This window comes from Spodoptera frugiperda, chromosome 8 (genome assembly GCF_023101765.2).
Source record: "Spodoptera frugiperda isolate SF20-4 chromosome 8, AGI-APGP_CSIRO_Sfru_2.0, whole genome shotgun sequence".
Lineage (NCBI taxonomy): Eukaryota > Metazoa > Arthropoda > Insecta > Lepidoptera > Noctuidae > Spodoptera > Spodoptera frugiperda.
This window is the reverse complement of record NC_064219.1, coordinates 4,779,620-4,800,797: the sequence shown is the minus strand read 5'-3', so window position 1 is coordinate 4,800,797 and position 21,178 is coordinate 4,779,620. Positions and strand designations below refer to the sequence as shown.

At 34.7% G+C, this 21,178-nt stretch overlaps 2 protein-coding genes across 3 annotated transcripts in view; one reads left to right on the top strand and one right to left on the bottom strand.

The window, feature by feature from the left end:
• The window catches only part of LOC118275929 (transcription factor IIIB 90 kDa subunit), a 37,292-nt gene that overhangs the window by 2,126 nt on the left and 13,988 nt on the right, over positions 1-21,178 (top strand). The gene's annotated exons all lie outside the window — the stretch shown is intronic.
• On the bottom strand, positions 203-10,591 carry LOC118275931 (BTB/POZ domain-containing protein 6-B). 2 transcript variants are annotated; one of them, XM_035594063.2, is made up of 7 exons: positions 10,271-10,591; positions 4,514-4,671; positions 2,799-3,080; positions 2,456-2,603; positions 2,158-2,374; positions 1,087-1,452; positions 203-1,005 (listed from the first exon to the last, which is right to left on the bottom strand). In XM_035594063.2, the coding sequence occupies exons 1-7, from the start codon at positions 10,375-10,377 to the stop codon at positions 511-513; spliced, it is 1,773 nt and encodes a 590-aa protein (XP_035449956.1). In that variant the 5' UTR covers positions 10,378-10,591; the 3' UTR covers positions 203-510. The 2 variants fall into 2 exon arrangements, with proteins under 2 accessions (XP_035449956.1, XP_035449957.1); XM_035594064.2 differs by lacking the exons at positions 4,514-4,671; positions 10,271-10,591 and adding an exon at positions 3,308-3,524.

Sequence of the window (21,178 nt, the reverse complement as noted above, 5' to 3'; positions counted from 1 at the left end):
TACATGTTCATTCTGTTTTTCGCATACTGTTTGGTGATTTGGTGTCTTTATGTCCAATTCATAGTAAAGCGGGATTCGATTTCGAAATTCACGGTAGTGTAATCATATCGTCCTTTGTGTTATGGACTAATTGCATAACTGGCAATACACATTAAATTCTTTGTTTTTTAATCAATAGTGTAGAAAGGAAAAATAAACAACCTTATTAAGTAATAACTATAATATATTGCAATGAATTTGTATCAGGGCAGGTCTAGAACCTACTGATTTATAGAGAGCTTTCACGACACCCATATCACAATCTTAAGGTATGTATCTTAATTCCTAGTAAAGTTCAACAATATACACAAGAACTTTAAAGTTTTCCAACATAACAATTTAACATTCGGGAATGGTTAAGTACCTATAATAAATTTTTAATTTAGATTCTGATGAAATATTAATGAGTTTCTAAGTGTTCCGATCATATTATACGGAATAATAGTTAAAAGGGCGAGATCTATTCGAGTGTCAGTCCTCATTAGTAGTCGTGTTGGCCATTGAAGTGTTGACTGTGGGTCCATAGTAGATCAGTTCTGGGATTTGTCCCCCTTGTACTCCTGTGCCATTTGTGCTCTCAGATGAGCAGTGGAACTGGAAGGTCACTGTCCCCATATACACTTCACTTAAGCCTTCTTGTCCAAAATAACTTAATTCACTCCCGTCAAGTACTGCTGAAGCAGTGTAGAAGCATTCTGGTTCAATCTGTATTGGGTTCTCAAAGTACACATGGAAAGTGTTACTTGATCCATCTGAGAAGAATTTTGTGTTGTTCTCTGCCAGCACTCTGCCAAGGCGTTTCAGTTCAATTTTAACATTATAGTCAGCTGCTCCATTTGAAGATCCATAAAGTCCAAATCCAACAACAAATATCCTTTTGTCCACACAAAACTGAATGGAGTCACATCTGCCACGATACCTCCACTGATTGCTCCTGTAGGCACATGACTGGAATCTGTGACAGATCTGTAACATTATAAAAAGTCTTTGTTATAACTTGCATTCTGTTAACAACTTCTTTGTAACTGGGTTAAGAATTATAATTACCTGAGCCTTTAGTCCAGCTCTTGCCTTAATTGGATAAGACAATTGTGGCTTGCTTGATGCAGTAAAATGTAAAAATATGTCAATAGTCTCTTGTGGGGTCAAAATACCAATCTGAGCAGCACTGTTAGCAAACTCCTCGAGTGACATAGTTGGGAATCTTATCAAATATATGGCACCTCCCAACATAACTCTTTTGTTTGTTGGTGTTGGATCTATGTCTCTGCGCACACATTCAGCGTGTGCCCAAGCTAAAGCTGCCTCAAATAAGTTGATTTCCTTGCAATTGAGTGTTTCCCTCGCTAATACTGATTCTAGTGTTGACACATCTATGTCAACAAAACCGTCTGAAGTCAGGGCCATCTCTGCCTAAAATAAAACAATATTTGATATAGAAGGTGAAGGATTATTGAAACTGCAATACAATTTGTTCAATAGTTTATTCAGATCTATATTTTACATCGAGAATAATACAAAATTGCCATAACAACAATTACATGCATTACACAGCATACAAAGAGTATGTACAACATAACATTGTATACTAATCAAGCAAACTGTATTGCAGTTAATCTAGCGGAGTCTAGCTCATATTATAATGACTAGAGATACACACACAGGAAGAGAGCTTATTGGAATGTTAATATTAGAAGCTATTTACACAATAAAAGTAAACCATAACAGCATTTCACCCTTAAGCCTAAAATCACAACCTAAAATTGAGTATACAAATGCATTTTTGTGGCACAAAATATCATAAATATAAATATGATATAAATTTTGTACATAATTTTTGTTAATTTAGAGAGTTTAAAGAGTTATTTGTAAAATAATTTTCACAATATAAGAATTTCCAATGTATAGGATATAAATAATATAGTTGGTCAGGGAGATCAGTCGATTGTAGGCGAAATAGAACAAGGTTTCTTAATTATAAATGCTATGTACATTTTCCATACTTTCTGGACTAGAGAAATTTCGACTGGACGATTCTGATAGTTCCATCAAAAGACTGCTGTAGGATGACGAAGGTTCAAGACACATTGTGGCGAGATTCTCTGTAGATTCACATACCTGAGCATCTATCACTTCCCAGCATCTCTGCATCAGTTCTGGCTCTTCAAACAATCGGGATTGACTGAGCAGCAAGCATGCATTCTTTGCTGTGAGACTAGTTTCCAAATAATTGACACAAGCTTTGGCCAAATGTGGAACAATATATTTTTTGGCAACATATAGAGTTGATAATACTGTATCTGCTTCTAGCTGAATTTCATCACAGTAAATGTACCTAAAACAGAATTAAAAATATTAATATTCATAGGTAAAAACAAAATATGTGCTATTGTTTTGATTTATGTGTCTCACTTACTTAAGAAGTGTAAGAAATGCAGATGGTTCTACATCAGGAACTTCAATCTCTTGCTTGCATTCAGCTAATCCTCCATAAAACATGGCATAAAATACAGAGCTGGCAGTCGCTAATACATATTTGTGAGCGGGAATTATCTGGGAGTGGCCTGAAATATCATAAACAACACATTAATTGTTATGTAAACAATCTTGATTTGTTTAAGGAAGCAATTAGTCAAATTTTATCAAGTAAAGATAATACATTGTAGTAAATGTAAATATTTTCCTCAATAGGTATATTTTATTAACATAATCACAATATTAAGTAAACTGGTTTGAATAAAAACAAGTGTGATACATACCAGGGCCTCCAACTATGAATGTGACGTCTGACATTAGTTGGTTATTGAACATAGCTGCATTTCTCTCCCGCACAGTGGGTTTAGTAGCTTGCCAATTAGGGTCTAAAGTGGCCGCGCCAGGCGGAGGGGCCGGAGAGGTCGTGGGGGAAGGCGTTGCACTCGCGGACCCGCAGGGAGACGGGGGCCCGCTGTAGCATTGAGACACCTGAGTACCTGTCTCACGCTGCGATACCGTGTGCGGCGGGGATAGAGACAGACTTCCTCCATTGTTGATGTTCTCAGCTGAAAACGCACAAAACCCATATTGTTAGACCATAAGTTAAAAATATCACAGGCACTAGAATTTCGGCCGCGAGCTAAATTAAATCTAGGGAACCATGACACAGAACTACATTCGTTAAAAGAAACAGCTGCAATTAACCTATTTGTTGACCTCTACACTCATTTAAAAACACTAAGGTAATTTGACATATGAATAAATCAATATTTACAATGCATTACAAGCTCACCATTCATCCAAGCGTTGGTTTGTGCCACGGACATGCTAGGGATACTGTCCTGTAACCTTTTTTGAGGTTTTGAAACGTTTCTCGAACACGAATTCAACATAGTGGACTATGTGACCTCACAATATTTTAAAATTCTATCGCAAACATTCAGGCCGCGAGCTTCTAGGCACTGACGTCAGCCATTTTGTTTGCTGGCAGGCGGAAAAGATGGTGTTGTCATAATATAAATGTGAAAAACATACAAAGCTTAAACGTGAAATTCTACGTAAATGATTGAAGTTACAATTTGGTTTTTAGTAAAATGAGTTAGATACACACTCGTTATTATTTTTATTTAAAGAATATAGCTGTCATAATATGTATCCACGAACTTAATTGAATAAATTAAAAATGCATCCATAATTATTTTATAAAAATATTACGATTTGTACCTGCAAATCGTATTATTTTCGTAATATTAAATTTTTAATGAATTCGGATGGGAAAATATCTATGACTGACTGTTAATATTAAATAATGAATTTTTAATCATGTTAAAAGGTAAATTTTTTTAAACTATTTACATATTATAGCACAAAGGAGTCTTTGTGCTATACTTTTTTTTTAAAGTCTAAAAAGTACAATTTCGTAGCTTTGTTTTATTCATAGCAACACTGATATACAGCCGAGGTCGCGCCGGTCGTCGCGCATGCCACAGAATATCCAATGACATCTTGTCGTTCGTTCGGAAATATTGCGAACAGTTTAACTTTGTCTCATTGATTTCTTCTTCAAACTCAACTTATCGCGTGTAAAGTTGAATATGTACTAATTTTCATTTTGATTAAACATTTTCTACATACTGTAGCTGGTATTTTTGCCATGTGTTCCTGGGTGAAGTCCAGTGTGACTCCGGGTCGTGCAAAGTTGATATTATATGGTGTCTCAATTATAACTGGCTCGTTAATCGAATGTTTGATCGCAAAGTGCAACAGACGAGCAAAAGGTTTTGATAATTCGATTCTCAGGTTTAGCAAAGCATTATTGGGGTCTTCCCTGATTTTCTAAAAACATTCTCAGTATATCGGTAAAAGCACGGAGTTTGAAATTGTGCCTGTATTTAGCTATTAAAGTTGAATCTCCACATTGTGACATGGGACTGATGGGGTTCATGACACGACTGGTGAAAAGCTGTTGTTACATTGAATATGCGTCAATATTTATTACCTTGAACTATTTGTCGTTGCCGTGGCCGATATCCCTGTCGAGGTTCTTGACAATTTAACTCCGCGAAACGCCCATCTTCGTCGATGAGACTTTCAAAGAAATCCACGCTGCTATTCATCGAGGATCGCACGTGTAGATGACACGCATACCCAATAAAACTGAAATAAAACAAAAAATAATATTAACATTAGCTTCATTACATTAATTAAAAAGTTTTACTAGCTTTGTATGTTAGTGTTTGGACGTTATTACGTGTTTTATAATTTTGGCGCCAATAAAAGCAGAAGACGCTGTTTACCCTTAGTACGAGTTTGTTTTATGTTTTAAGTAATCGAAAAGAGAGCGCGTTCGGCGCTCTGATAGGGTGGTTTATTCGAGCCAGCCAATCAAAGTGGCCAACACGCTCTTGTTTCGATTAATTTAAACGTAAAGCAAACTCATACTAAGGTTACAATTTAAAGGCATTTCGTGATTTTCCTTTTTGTAAAAAAAAAATAATAATTTAATACTAAACTACTTAGGTATTTCTATTTCGTGTTTCATTTGCAAATATTATAATAATGTATTATTGAATTACGTATCAATGAATATTTATTTCTGAAAATCAAATGAATTAGAAAATTATGTACATTCATTGTCTTTAGCGTTATTGAAAGTTTACGTATATGACGTTTATACTCAAAAGTATTAAAGGTACCTATTTTCATTATTTAATATTGCTAATTCATTCGTACGCACATATAAAAACATTAGATGGTTAAACACAATTGAATTCTACATACTTATAATTGGACATTTTTTTCTTATAATACCTATATGAAAACTCAATGGGAACATGGGAAGATTCAATGTAATTAATCAATTTGCATAATTATTTTAGTGTAAAATACAATAGACAATATTGTATACGATAGATGTTTGATTGCTTACCTACTAACAACTGTTCCCATATCCACCACACCTACTAAGTATCATACTGAGATTTTTTTTAAAAACCTACAATAATGTATACGATTAAACTATGCTGTAAATAATACTATTGTATTCAGTATTAGTCAATATTGAAATCAATTCATTGATGTAACCAAGGTCAGTATCGCAATGTGACCTAATTTGGTGCGAGCATTTTTGGGTCATAGGCAGTCAAAAAGAATAATTAAATTTTTCGTGAGTAGGAGTTTTTTGGGAGAATGGAAACTGATTGTGCTTCCCAAATAACTTTGGAATGAAAAGAAATTAAGAGAGAAATTATTGAATTCAATCACAGATCCGCTTTGTGTAAGCGTGATGATTTTCATTCATTTCATTTGTATAAGAAGAGGTATTTTCGTCTAAGCTGTTGTTGATGTCAGTAAGAATCTTGTTTTAGTCAGTAAGAATCTCACACTTCCTCTCACCAGAAGCGTTTAAGGTGGGAGAAATGATAGGATGTTTGCCCCTCAAAAAAAAAAAAAAAAAAAAAAAGTTACAATGATCAACAGTGTTTAGTGGTACAGATGTGTAAGGCATGCAAGATGTAGGGTACACTGACTGACTCATCGTTTGTAGACCTGTTATAATTTACACGGCGAACGGGAAATCGTTTTAAAAATCTTCCTGGGAAGTGTCGTCGTTAGTAATAGCTCAATTGAGATAATTTGTTCACGGAATAGGTATGCGACTTTGATTTTCTAAAATCTATTTCAAACTGAATATGGTCTAATTTATGTTTAAAATATTTTAAAAAATACATAAGTACGAATATTTGGAGTGGATCCCATATTACATTACATGAGTCATGAAGGTCTCATAACACAACTGGTGAAAAGGGGTATTTCATGGAAAATAAGCTTATTTACCTACCTTTTTTTTAAGGGGGTAATCATCTAATGGCTCTTTCCGCCTTGGGCGAGGCAAGAGGGAGTGTCAGACTCTTACTCACTAAAAACCACCCCGTTCCTACTCCTGCTTTTCAAGCCGCAGCCCCGGTAAACCCGCTAGGTAGTCCGCAGCTCCGGATGAGCATCTTTGCATACGGTCGGAATCAAGTAGCGTAAGAATTTGTATAATGGAATATTTACTCAGATTTATTCGTATTTTTGCAAGAAACAGTTAAACACAGGTCAATGTTTATGTAAACAGGATTGTTAAGTTATCTATTGTCCCATTGTATGGATGAAGGCATCCTATTTAAATGATTTCGTATCCTATTGCGAAAATTCTAGAATTTGAAGAAGACAGTTGTGACAGGTCTTAACGATGATCGATAGGTGTTTGGATGAAAGTAGATCAAGTACAATATGGTACAATGAAGAGCTTTTGTGTGCTAGCCGCTTGTCGTAACTACAATATGATTTTCGCTCAGCAATATGTCTTACTGTCAGTCCGTATGACAAGCGTGCTATAAATGTGTCTCATATAAATGGTATTAAGGCGAATGCGAGTACTAAACTTAAGCTACATCGTAAAGATTTTGAAATAAAAGAAAAAGTTGTGGTATAGTTACTATCATTCTTAAAGATATCTGTAGTTATCACCTCTTAAAAGCCAAGAATCAAGAATTTTTATTATACACGTATTCAAAAAAATCCGCGAAGTAATGTTATGCTTTCTTAAAAATACTTTACTGTTAACAAAATACTGCTTGAGCACTTTAATCACGTTTTTGGTAATAACATTTTCTGGTTAACATAATTGAAAAGAAAGTTGGAATTAAATAAAATGCAACGGGACACCGATAAGAATATGTTTTTAATTTGCATTTAACGACTTGTGACCCGAATGTGGAGAGAACCTGTGCATTTATGATGATTGTGAATGTGATTACCGTTTTGAAACATCATGTCTGCCAAGAATTTGATAATAAAAAACTCTACTGATTTCATAAGCTATGAACGCCTTTTTTAAGGGGAGAACGTCATCTAATGCCTTTTTTTGCTTTGGGCGAGGCGAGAGGGAGTATCAGACTCTTACTGACTATTAACTACCACGTTTCTACAGGAGTAGAAACGTGGTAGTTAATAGTTCTTCTTTTCGAGCCGGAGCCCCGGTAAACCCGCTAGGTAGTCTGTAGCTCCGGGAGTTATTAACGCCCAAGGTCTTTTTTCGAACTTCTTATATTTTATCTAATAGTATCTATCTAGAGTAGTTAAGTAACCGTCTATTAATGCAACCTCTTCTATTATTCAACTTAATTTTCTCTTACACTGTAAAACGTTTTGCTCCATCTTCCTCTGTAACCAATTGATCATATTTTATCGCTTTAGTAAATGTCTGTAATTTATTATTAGGCTTCCACATCCCACTGAAAAGGGTCTCCGAAATAGGGTCTTTTGGAGACCTAATCCATAGTATCTTCTTCATCTTTATACGATGCCTAAACGGGTCTCGGAATTAATTAAAACTTTTTTCTGTTTGCAATTTTTGTATTTTTTGCATATAAATTAATTATTATGTTATCGGCTGCTACTGAGCAGTGTAGCAGCGCGACAATCGCCGCGTCGTGTGTCACGGAATGCTGCTCATGAATATGAGCCTCTAGCAAGGCTTGAAACTAGTCGAGTTCCTCGTCAAAACAGTACGTGAGTAAGCCGATAACATAATAATTAATTTTTGCATATAATCGTATACCTACTTTAAATGAAATGTAACTTGAATACTAACAATGTTAATTTATAGATCACGATGTCGCCAGTTAATGCCATTTATTCGTTGAAGTATTTAGTCACGACTATACAGTGACAGATTAGCACAGGTCCCACTATGTATAACTTGAATTGGGTAGATGACTAATTTTTACTTTAATTTCCACCTGGTAAATTATTTTAAAACTCGTTTATTTGCTAAAAATAACAACAATAATGACTACATTATTGTATGCCGCATAACTATATGCGGATGATTTTAACTTAATAACAAGTTTAGCTCAAAAAGCGGTATTGTCTCCTCTCTTCCTATATTTCGAAAATAGCTTTGATAATAAACTTGTTTTTCTAAATGGATTTAATTTGCAAATATACATATATTACACGTGTATATTTGTATATTAGGACGCATTTTCGCTAGGTTTTTAATTTTGCCCATATTTCCGTATTGGCGATACTTATTAGAATCACACTTAATGTAATACATTGGAAAATTTGTTTGTTTGGATGTTTGTCTGTCAATCACGCTGAAACTACTGAACGGATTTTGATGCTTCGTATACAGACAAGGTATTAACTAACGTGGGTGATAGGATGTTCTTTGATGGATAGTCGATATACTTAATTGGATATCCGATGCTTACTTAGTTACTTAATATAATATCATGAAACAAGAACGATTTTTTGATAAATTTCGAATGGTATACCTAATTATCTACTGGTTGATGACGTCTTTCGAATCTTACGTCTACTAGCATTACGTATTTTCAATAATTTAAACAGAAAAAAAAAACAAAAACGAATTACGTAAGTATTCAATGAATGAAATTGACATTATTTTAAATATTTTAATTGGTAATTAGTAAAAAAAAAACTAAAGCAAGAACCCAATTATACACACACGTTGAATTAATTGAAATGGAATAATTAATTTGTACTTAACTATTGTTTTTTAGGTCACTTTTTAGTAAGAAAAAAAAACCTAGGGGAACCTAGCAAATAGAATTTAATGTAAACGAAATTTTATTTATTTCAATGGTTGATCGTAACCGTATTAAATTGTGAAAATGAATGTTAGATAGTATTTAGGTCATCGGATGATAATCCATGCTCAAATAAAAAAAAAACTTATGTATTCCATTTATGTAGTTATATTGAAGAAACTCACTGAAATTAGCGTTTCAATGCTAACTCAAAATGACGGTTTGCCTAGAACAATTTTTTTGTTCGTGGTCTTTCTACTGGTTTTATACTTAATTCCTATCTGACCATCTCAAATACAGTGTCTTCAGAGTTGTTTCAATTCCTTTAAGTATTATATTTATTCTGTTAAGAAATATTATTGTACCTACTGCATTTTTAAAAAGCTGTTCAGTTCAAGATATCATAAATTTTCTTTAAAATGTCTTCTAGTATGAGCTTATTATGTACTAAGATCCTAATCAGTGCTTTTTGTAATATTCTAGCAAATGGCCTAAAGTTTGACAGACAGGAAGATAATAATTTGCAAAATTCTGTTGAATCCATCGCCATAAATATTATATTATTATGCATATGTTATAAAACTTGAATGTCATTTTTTTAACGCCGACTAGCATTTATGTTCCATACCAGTTGGGCCAGTTTCGCAAAATTGTAGATCGATGATGTTTCTGTGCAAATATTTATGGAACAAATCTTTCTCGATTCTGTGATATCAGATTTTTTAACTTTCTTTTGGTTTGTGTCCTTGTTTTTCTGCGTGAGACGTGCCTAAATTTTGACCTATCATGCGGTCTTTTACTAAGATGATAAGCAAGCTAAATATTGCAGATTGGTGTTCAAAAATAGTGCTATGGAACTACTTAACATTAAATTATCTATTTATTAATTGACTAGGAAGTAAATCAAGTTCCTTATGTATATCTCGCTATCATATTGACGCTTGAAAAAAAATTAAACTGTACATTACATGGCCATGTAGGTCCATTATTAAATAATGAAGTAGTTACTACTCAAAGAATAACTTCGTGTACTTACATCGTGATATATACACGATGTAAATATCATACATTATTTATTTATTTACACGAAGCCAGTACGTTCAATCAGACTTGGAGTGCGGAAGCAAATTACATCATAGATAACAACGAACCGGTAAACAAAGAACACGAGGTCAGCTTTGGTGAAGAGCCAGCGCAGGAGTACTTTCCCCAGCACCACGGGAAGTTTACTGGGCGCCCTGGAGCTCCTCCCCTTCATTTCATTCCCTCAGCACACCGCAGCCCTTGCAACATGACCACAGTTTGTCAACAAACTAAAGAACACAACACTTCACTTATAAATCTTATAATACACCAGTTAACGAAGAACGAATTATTTAACCACGGAACTGTTTTCGGTATTTTTTTCCGTAAATGAATGCGCTCGCGCCAGTGCGCTCGATCGACTGCGCCCGATCTCGTGGCGCGGCTCACGAACACGCCGGCCCACTCTTGCGCAAGGCCACTAGGGACACCTGCCTCTATACTCGAGTTGGACTGGGAAAGTAGATGATGTCACAGTTTATCAATGCAGGGCATAATGCAGTTTCTGTTAATTATTTCTTTTACACGCTATCTCCATTTAATTGCGACATGAGAGATAATAAAACACTTAATTTCCAGTTATTTGATTTCTCTTAGATAGCGTTTGTTTTTAATTGATCATTAACTTTCAAAATCATCACGTATCATTATCGGTTTTGAAATCGCACTGTTTGGTGTAGTCTGCTAAAAGACTATAAAAGTAGATATTAATATTTTTTTCCCTCGTCATTGTTTGTCTGTGGTAAACCGTTATATTCTCAAAGTGGCCGTATCTGTGAAGAAATTCTTGTATCAACAAAACGGAATATTAAATTTAGAATGGCTTACCAAAAATAGTATTGTGCTAACAATTTACACAGGTTTTTTATACGGTTGCCCCAGAACGCGTTTTGTTGTTTAACTTTTTTGTTATCCACCGAATCTATAAATCTATTTAGTAAGTTAAAGACTGCCTAGTTAAAGAATGGAAAAAGAGTAACTGCGGGTTTTAGGCAAAAACAAAATATTTCTTTGGCATCAAGATTAAATTAGCTGCATAACATGTGACATTGTTGAATGCTAAACCATGTTGAACATTTATAAAATGTTGATCGAATCTAATTAGGTCGACGGCAAAAAATATTTGGGTAAATTTGATGAACTCTTTCCCCTTCCATAGAGTGACCAGTTTTAAATCGTCTCATATGAAATTACTCGACAAACACGCAATATTTTGTTGACAATCTGAATTCCTAATAAAAATAAAGTATTTCAAAAGATTACGTGAATTCGTAGCACATTTATTTTTAATTTTAAACGGTACATATTTTATGTCGTTTCGCCTTGGAAGGCGAAGGCATTCGTGTGTTCAGCCTAATTGCTTATTGTTACAAAAAAGTTTTGTTGACTTGTGTCACCTAGTAGTTATTCTTATTACCAAACTTCATGTTGTTTTAACGTTATTTTTTATCGTTTTTAACCAGTAGTTAATGGTGTTTTGTTTCTAACAACCTTGTAAAATGTATTTGTTTACAACGCAAGTTAATTACTGCGACATTCCTTTGACTTCCAAAATTATTTTTAGCTGTAGAAATATGGACGTAGGTACCTAATTGATTAATGTGATTGCTTATTATTTTATTCAACTCGATTCAGGTTATTGGAAAAGGAAATGCCAAAGTTTATTTGAGAATAAATTTTCTTAATATTTTGGTGAATAACACACGTTAATGTGGACAAAGCTAGCTTTTTTTTTAAATTAAGTTCTTAATGTTATGTAATAATTAAGTAAAACAAGTTCAATGTGTTGCTGAACCTGAATAAATTAATTATACATAAATATACGCAAAGTCGCAAACGTAACGTTTAATGGAAAGTATATTTTTTTAATCGAGTGACGAGACCGTGATCCATACCTATTACTTAATGGAAAACTTTACTTATTCTGGGTTGTTAGCAACGCTTATATCTAGGACTAGCTACTTCCGCGCGGTTTCACCCGCTCTGCTCGGCTCTTATTGGTCATAGCATGATGTTATATAGCCTATAGCCTTCCTCGATAAATGCACTATCCAACACAAAAAGAATTATTCAAATCGGACCAGTAGTTCCGGAGATTAGCGCGTTCAAACAAACAAACTCTTCAGCTTTATAATATTAGTATAGTATATAGATAATATTAGTATAGATTAGACATTTACTTATCCTCCTCATAAAGATCCACGATTTTCCTGTTCGCGAAAGAATTTCGGCCGAAATCCTCCTTCTTACACTCCAAAAATTCAATGTACTTCCGTTTTAGGAGAGTTTCGGCCGGGGTCTGTCTGTCAGTCACCAGTAAACGAATGGTTTCATTATACATATGTATTGTATTGATTTATGTATTAATAATTAATGTAAACAATCAACCATATAACCCTGTAATACATCGCACCTATCCATGTCCTTCTAATTTTCACAAAGTCATTTAGCTCAAGACCCAATGATTTTGAAAGCCAACCGAGGCCGTGTTACCATCACTTGAGTATGTGAATTTTTATGTTTATTTAATTCACACCTCATATTCATACGACGAAGGAGGTTAGCGCGGGTGGCATATAATGCTATCGGCATTCTATCCACGCAAACGCAGCCTGTAAACAGACCATATACATGCTATTGCCGACTAAGATCGTCTTTGTTTTCGTATCAAACACGTTTGTTTGCCGGCCCGTTATGTTCGATTGTAAAACAGATTTAAATAGCTCTACATTTTTACGAGTATCTCGTGATGGTAGTATCTTATACTCTTCTGGAGCTGCGGACTACCTAGCGGGCTTACCGGGGCTACGGCTCGAAAAGCAGGAGTAGGAACGAGGTGGTTTTTAGTCAGTAAGAGTCTGACACTCCCTTTCGCCTCGGCAAAGCGGCAGAAGTCATTGGATGATTTTCGCCCCTTAAAAAGAGCGTCCTATACTCTATCCATTTAAGGACAGCTTGTAGTGACTGGTATATGGTATCAGATATTGGGGTGACTGTTTTATAAACAGTTTCGTTCAAGCATTCAGTTTGTCCTCTAATACAATGGGAGTAATAAGTGTTTGAATTACCATTGTCTCTTTATGATGGCAAAGGGACGGGACTGTAACTTATACTGTCTTAGAAACAAACTGTTATAAAATTTTGCCAATATTTCTTCAGACATTCAAATGACTTTAAATAGGCCTTAGGATAATACATTTCCAGAGTTGCGGACTACCTAGCGGGTTTACCGGGCCTCTGGCTCAAAAAGCAGGAATAGGAACGGGGCGGTTTTGAGTTAGTGAGAGTCTGGCACTTCCTCTCGCTTCGCCCAAGGCGGGAGATGTCATTGGATGATTTTCCCCCCTTAAAAAAGGCTAATACATTTCGTCTACAGTATAATCGATGTTTTGTAATACATATAACTTGAGTATAGATTTATTTATTTAGAATTTAGACTACATTTTTAAAGGAGCAGATAAAAGTTAGTCGTGATGCAAAAATATAACAACTCCTATATCTACTGGTTCCCTTATCAGGCATGTAACCTTAACTTATAGCACAATATCTGTCTGAATACAAACGATCCTCATTATCGTCGTGATTTCAATTACAAATACCAATAAGGACATAAAACGACAATAGGAAAACTGAACAACATCAGCTGAGCATTGTTGAGGCGGAGGTCAATAGGACTTGTTCCAAGAATAGGTTCGCGTTATTTTTCCTTATGATTATGATAACTTTATCATAATAAGAAGATCCCAACAAAAACTTTTTGTGAAAAACTAACCAGGTCTCGATGGAGCTACCGGCTCAAAAAGCAAGAGTAGGAACTGAGTGGTTTTTAGTCAGTAAGAGTCTGACATTCCCTCTCGCCTCGCCTAAGACGGGAGAAGTCATTGGATGATTTTCGCCCCTTAAAAAAGTCCTTATTGCGTTTTTTATTATTAAAGTTGATGTTGTTTGACTGGTTGTTGGACATTCTTTATACTTTAGTGGGTACAACTCAACGGCCAAGTCACACAACACGTAACTATAATAAAAAAAAATCGCAGTAAGGAACCTTTGACTCGGCACGACTTGCTCTGTTACTACGCCAGACAGACAAAATCGGATCGTTTCATTGTATAATTCTTTAATATCCGAACCGAAATCATTAAATCACAATTTAAGCTTTCTAATTTTACTGTGTCTCCAAAATATTTCGTTGTACAATGGTGTTTCTGCTTTACCTTGCCCTTTCTACCTCCCCAATATCATTGTCGTTATGGTGTAGGCTGTTGTCAGGTAGGTCCTAGGGTTTATATTTTTTTATTGATGTTGACGGTTCCATGCCAATTGAAAGTCCTCTTCTATAAGAGATATTTGTTAACTAATATTTGGTTTTCGTACCACGATTTTTTTTAATCCGATCAGGAAGTCTGTGCGTAAATTACGTCATAGTTCTACATTTTGAATGCTGATTATTATCCTTCCGTGTTTTCTTGCCTTATCGTCTTCATTATCTGTTCTTGTATCAAAGGTAAGCTTCAGCAAGAATGATATTTGAACCCACTGTATTGGTTTGGAGTTTCTTCCTCGTTCTTCTCCATTCGCAGCTACACATTGGAACGAACACCTAGCTTCACTGACTGACAGACTATTCTTTATTTGTTAACATTACAAAAGTACCGGTAAACTATGGCAACTTTACCGGGCCCTTGGCAACTTTACCATACTATAGGTATTCGGTATAAACTCATTTATCTAAAAATCTACCCACTAGAATTCAGTTTTGTAATAGAAGTATTTTTTAGACATTAAAAGGAAATATTTACTATATTTTGCGTAGACGTAAGACTGCTATTATGCCAGTAATGGCCGTCACAATGTATGCGTGAAAATGAGCTAAAAGTTAGTTGTTCCTAAATTGTGCTTACAGAGCCTTAACTATTTGTCACAGGTGAGTGAAATTTTGATCTTGTATGTATATTATAGTTGGGATTACTGTTGTAATGTCAGCAATTGCTTTTTCTTTAATTTATTGATAAATAATCGCTTCGGTAATGTTGACACAGGTTAGGTAAAGTTGCCACGGCCTGCTTTGTGGCAACTTTACCTACAGTTTGGGTTGGCAATAAATGTTTTTTTCTTGTTTGTGTGTATGTAACCATTTTCGAATACCTAAATTTCACAGCATTATAGTGAATATCCTGGATGATAAGATATAATGCATTTAATAATACCTTTTGTTTTACAGCCAAAATGGCTCCCATGAAACAAAACCGCAGAAAACTTTGAGCTAGACACTATAAAAATTATACGGAAGTGATGTTATAATTAGCTATGGAGATAGTGAAGTCATAAAATTAAAAAGTCAAGGATTAAACATTATTTTGTAGCCTTTTTTACAATTTTAAACATAAATACTTAAAATTTTAGAACTTAATTTAGTTTAAAAGGGAATAATATTTATGTTAGAAATATGTGCGTTTTTTTACTTTAGGTTTAAGGTTTATTAATTTTTTTTTTAAATATACATGTCATAAAAAAGTTCCTCCTTTTTTGACAACCCCGAGCGTAACAAATTATTTGTATGTAAATTACGATGAAACCCGTGGCAACTTTCCCTAATGTCTGTGTAGCCGTTATCTTTATATATTTCCTCATATTGTTTGCATTATAATACGAAGAGGTCCTAGATGAAGCCCTCTGTACCTCAACAACTCTTTAATATGCAATACACGATGAATACGGCGCGTAGGTAAAGTTGCCAAAAATTTGGTATCTTTACCCATGTTGTTTTTTCTTTACTACGGCTAAAATAAGTGTTTGTATTTAATGACGATTACGGTAAAGTGAGCCAGATAGACTACAATTCTAAATATATAGTTTTGGTTTCTATGCGTCTTATGGTTAAAAATATATTTCGGGTTTTGTTCTAAAATATGGTAAAGTTGCCATGTTTTACGGTATCTATTTATGGTTTAATTGGAATAAATGTTTTGACTTTGACTTTGAGTGCTTTTTCATCATTTATGCGAATCTGTCTCGAATTTCTGTTGTAATGTACATTTTATCTATCGTTCTGTTTTCTTCGTTGTTTTTTCATTTTATTCGTTTTTTTCAAATTGATATGGTTAATTCATTGCACTTTTTTTGACGACCTCTAACTATTTCTACCGTACTTTGGACCAATACTAGTTAAACTTAAGTTATCATGGTCAGTTTATGAGTCATTGGAGAATCCTTGTGCGTCGCTATGATGACTGTGTAACATATATGGGAGGATGACTGATTTAATATCTTTAATCACTTCATTCAATTCGTTAGGGAAAATTAAAGTGTCTGACATTGCAATTTTTATAGATGAGGATTATTCTAAAGGAATAAGAACTGTTGAAGCGAATAAGTTTTTTTGCTTCAACGGTTAGGTGTTCTAGAAAGATGGCAGTGTCCTTTAAATGATGAATTAAGGAGAAGAACAGGTTTTCATAATTATTTTCCTTACCTTTACCTTTCCTATGTATGTTACATAGGTACCTACATACATCACTTCACGCCTGTATCCCTTGGGGAGGTAGAGACGTTTCCCTACAATAACATCCATATTTCCGTTGACATTCTCCTGATCAGATACGCAGGTGTCGAAAACATGAGTAACAGCCATGAACTGTCAGAAATTGATAATATTTGTATCGGCCGTATTGTGGAAATCATATGACCTTTGAATTTAATGCGTATGAACGTGGGAGTGGCGAAATGTAGACGTTGGAAATTATGTAAATTTAGAGAAACACAAACATTTGCCTAACTTTATCTTCGTGATTATAAGGTCATTCTAGTGCTACGAGTAGTAACGCAATGGGTTAATTTTAATCTAGGCTTCATTTTCCTCATCATTTGATTCGTGATTCAGGTCATTTATGGTTTTCATTCAGTGGTGATGGATTGGTGGTAATATCTGTGGTCATATGGTTTCAATTTGATTTTTATTAAAAAAGCATCAAAATCCGTAGAGTGGTTTTGAACATTAAATCATACAATAAGCAATAGCATGCAATACATAGGGAGAGAGAAAGCGATTTTGTTTTATAATATGTAGTGATAACTAAGCGAAAAGTATGTCTTTTACTTTACTTCTTTACATGCTTCAGTCTAGTAAGCTAGATTAATGGTTCTATATAGCTATAGAAAATTTTACCTACATCATATCGTGCAGTTAATCTACAATCTGCAATGCACCAACCGGCCGTAGTGTCGGAAACGAGTTGTCTAGCAAGGTGAAGGTTAGCTAACAATCGCACTCTATCAGTTTTCTAGGCTACTCGGTCAGACTTACATACAAAACATTACTTCCTTTAGTGATAGTTTTAATGTATTTTGCTTTAGAACTTTAGAAGCTACAAGGCTTTTGAGTGTACGTGATGTATGTTGTTGGTTTTAGTAACGGTAGATTCTGTAGTAGTTGCCTACCAAGCCTTTATGCCTTCCCGATCCTGAGCTCAAAGCAGGAGAAGGAACGGGGTGGTTTTTAGTCAGTAAGAGTCCGCCTCATCCAAGGCAGTAGAAGCCTATGGATGATTTTCCCCCTTAAAGAAGCCTTTATGCCTTTTCTCGCACCGCCGCACTCAGAGTCATTTAACGGTTACTTAACCCAGTCCTTAGCAATTGTTTTCGGAATAAAATCGTTACTAAGGAATAGTTTAAGTAATCATTAAATAACTCTGAGTACGACAGTAAGATTATAAACAATTTTTTGTAGCAGTACAGTACCTATCGAACCAAGTCGAAAACATCATTAACTTTTAACTTATTTATTTTGGCTGTCAATTAGCACATAGCTTGATGTTTAAATACAATATAGTTTTTTAAAGAGTTAAATCACAATTGCGTTTCGTGCTTGCCACTCCAAGTCCAAGTGTGTATGCTAATCCTTCACCTTTAAAAAAAAAGAAACTGGATACATTTTGGGTGACTCGTTTTGTATTTCGCAACACGTGAAACGGGTTATATTTTCTCGTATTTTTATGACGGAGACAATATTCTTGTTGCCATTGCACAATATCTTCCCTTGCCGTAACCTTCAGACCACAGATACGAATACAGCATGCAGAATGTAATTTAATTAAAGAGACATTAAAATTAGCTCGTTTTGGCGCCAATTGCAGTTTCGTAATATAAACAAGATGGCGGCGTTTGCTTTGTTTTGCATTGTAACGTGTTTAGTGTATTTATTGACGATTTAATTGATGCGGATTCTAGCTGTGGATTTTATTTATATGGGACAATAAACATTTAAATGTTTGGTGATAATTTCCTTAGTTTTATATGCAGAATTTACCTTGTCAAGCAAATTGCCAAGAGCAATGTCCTATGCCTATATGTTTTTGTATTAAAACTTTTACGAATTTAAATAAAAATAACGGTTTGCTCACGTACATTAATGGAGAAAAGCTCTACTAGTTTCGAGTCACAGAAGGACTCTTCATCATGAGCAGCGTGCGCAGACGCGGCGACGTCGCGCAGCCTAGTCGAATCGCACTTGTTTTAGGAATTTAATTTAAAAATATTTACACAAAAGAAAAATGTTAATTAATAAGTACTTATAATTTATTTATATTTATTATCTTTTATAAGTACTAATACAATATTCTATACAATAGCACAGAGTTGCTAATTAATTATTTGTCATTAACATAAAACAACCGAATATGTATTAAGTTTATTTTAAGAGTCTTGTATGTAAGCCCTTAATTAATCACATTTTTTTTATATAACATATTCAACTCAGGTAAGGTAGATGACCTTACCTGAGTTTTGACTTGGTTACCTGCCTGCGAAAATAACGTTCATTTGTTATTCTTCATTCTTACCTTGTTAATAATAATCTGAAGATGTCATATACCATAACTACTCTTCTTTAAGGCCAACGACCATAATGATAATTAAATATATACATAGTATGCAAATCGGATGCCTTTATTTTTATATCGAAACTGATCATAAATGGTCGCGTCGACGAAAAAGTAAATAATATCAATTAAAATCTCCTATATGTAAAATAGTTCCGTGCATGACTAATATAGATGTGATGTGACGTAACGCCGAATTCTTGAAGGTAAAAGACTGTTACGTCGGGTTTCGTGGGTTGAAAAACCAGCTACCAGACAAGCGTAGTTGAAAACATAAGTGCTAATGCTATTGTCAAGCACAAGGTTATAGGGACACTCCATCACGGGCCAAGATGAGGACTTGACAATGGACTCAGATTCCATCACAATTGCACTTATAGGCTTTTTTTTGAGGGGGAAAATCATCCAATGACTTCTTCGGCCTTGGGCGAGGCGAGAGGGAGTGTCAGACTCTTACTGACTAAAAACCACCCCGTTCCTACTCCTGCTTTTGGAGCCGGAGCCCCGGTAAACCCGCTAGGTAGTCCGCAGCCCCGGATCACCAGAGTTGTGCTATGCTACGTTGCTATGGATGCGTTTGGCATTCACCAATCATATTCATGGCTTATCACTGGACTCTAGCTGACGCGAGAATAAACATATACATACACAGAGTTTAAATATTGTCTTTTCTTACATTTTTACAAATCGATTAATACATAATTGAAATCGAGTTCTTTCATATCGATTACTTACTCGACTAGGAAGTAATTTACGAGCAACGTTGCGTGCGAAAATGTCCGAATTTTTCGTGTGTTACGAATTTTTCGTAGTAATATTGATTCACGTAATGTTTGTTAGAATTTTGTGTCTTAAACTTAACCTTATATGTGTCAAGGAAGCCATTCGTTATCCGATCAGGATATCCTTGTTAGGTTTGTAAGTAAACATCTACGGTTTGGGTTTACCGGTTTCTTCTATCTTTTGTTCCTCTCAGATTTAGTCATGTTATGCTAATATAAAGATGTGTTTAAGTTATTTTATTCATATACGGAAGTATCAGTGACAGAAAACCGCTAGAACGGTTTGATTAGCAAGTTTATGTTTATTAGTTTTAAATGTTTTGTCTAAGTTTGTTCACCGATGAGATTGGCGATATATTAAAGAAGGGCCAAATTAAAAGTAAGAGTCTGACACTCCCTCTCGCTTCGCCCGAGGCGAGAGAAGTCATTGGATGATTTTCCTACCCTTAAAAAAAAAGCTTTATGAATTCGCAGAAAACTTTGCGCAGAGAGGAATGTTAGGAAGATAATATAGGAACGCTTTTACTCTACAGTAAAACGATCGTGGCTGAAAATTAATACCTAAATTCAAAATTTTATGGAAACATAATTAATTAGTTTATTTAATAAACAAATATATCGCAAGCAACTGCGAGGGGCCACAATAAAATAAAATATTATAATCAATGCATAATAAATTTTAATGAAAATACGTAGCATAAACATTATTCTTTTAAATCGCTTTAATATTGAGCAAAGTAAAAAAAAAACTAATGAAATGCTTATGTATGTAATGTTTATTATGCATAAAAATGCTTATTACGAGTATGAATTACATTAGTGCCTATAAGTCCATTTTGTGGAGCCTGTGCCAATCGTTTTATGGTATAATGGAAGGGTATTAAGCAGTATTTTAATGTGGTATTTCGTACCTTCTGTGGGTGCTTCGTCACGGTACTACGCGCAAACTATATGTGTACCTACTACATATAAACATTTCTTTTACTCAACATCTTTTAAGGGGGCTTTTGAAGGAGTCGTATTTTTATGAGAAATGTAGCTACGTATGCATATATTATTGGCAATTGATTGCACTGCCACTTCGGCTGTATTTCAGAAACATATAAGCCATCTAAACACTAGGTAGGAGTGACTACGCTTTATGTTTAAGGAGCTCCTGGCAGCGGCTTCACCCTCTTTCCCGTGGGATAAAAAGTATCCTACGTGTTATTCCAGATCATAATCTACCTCTGTTCCAAATTTCATCCCAATCCCTTTAGCCGTTTTGATGTGATTGAGTAACAAACATAAACACAAACTCACAAACTTTCGCATTTAT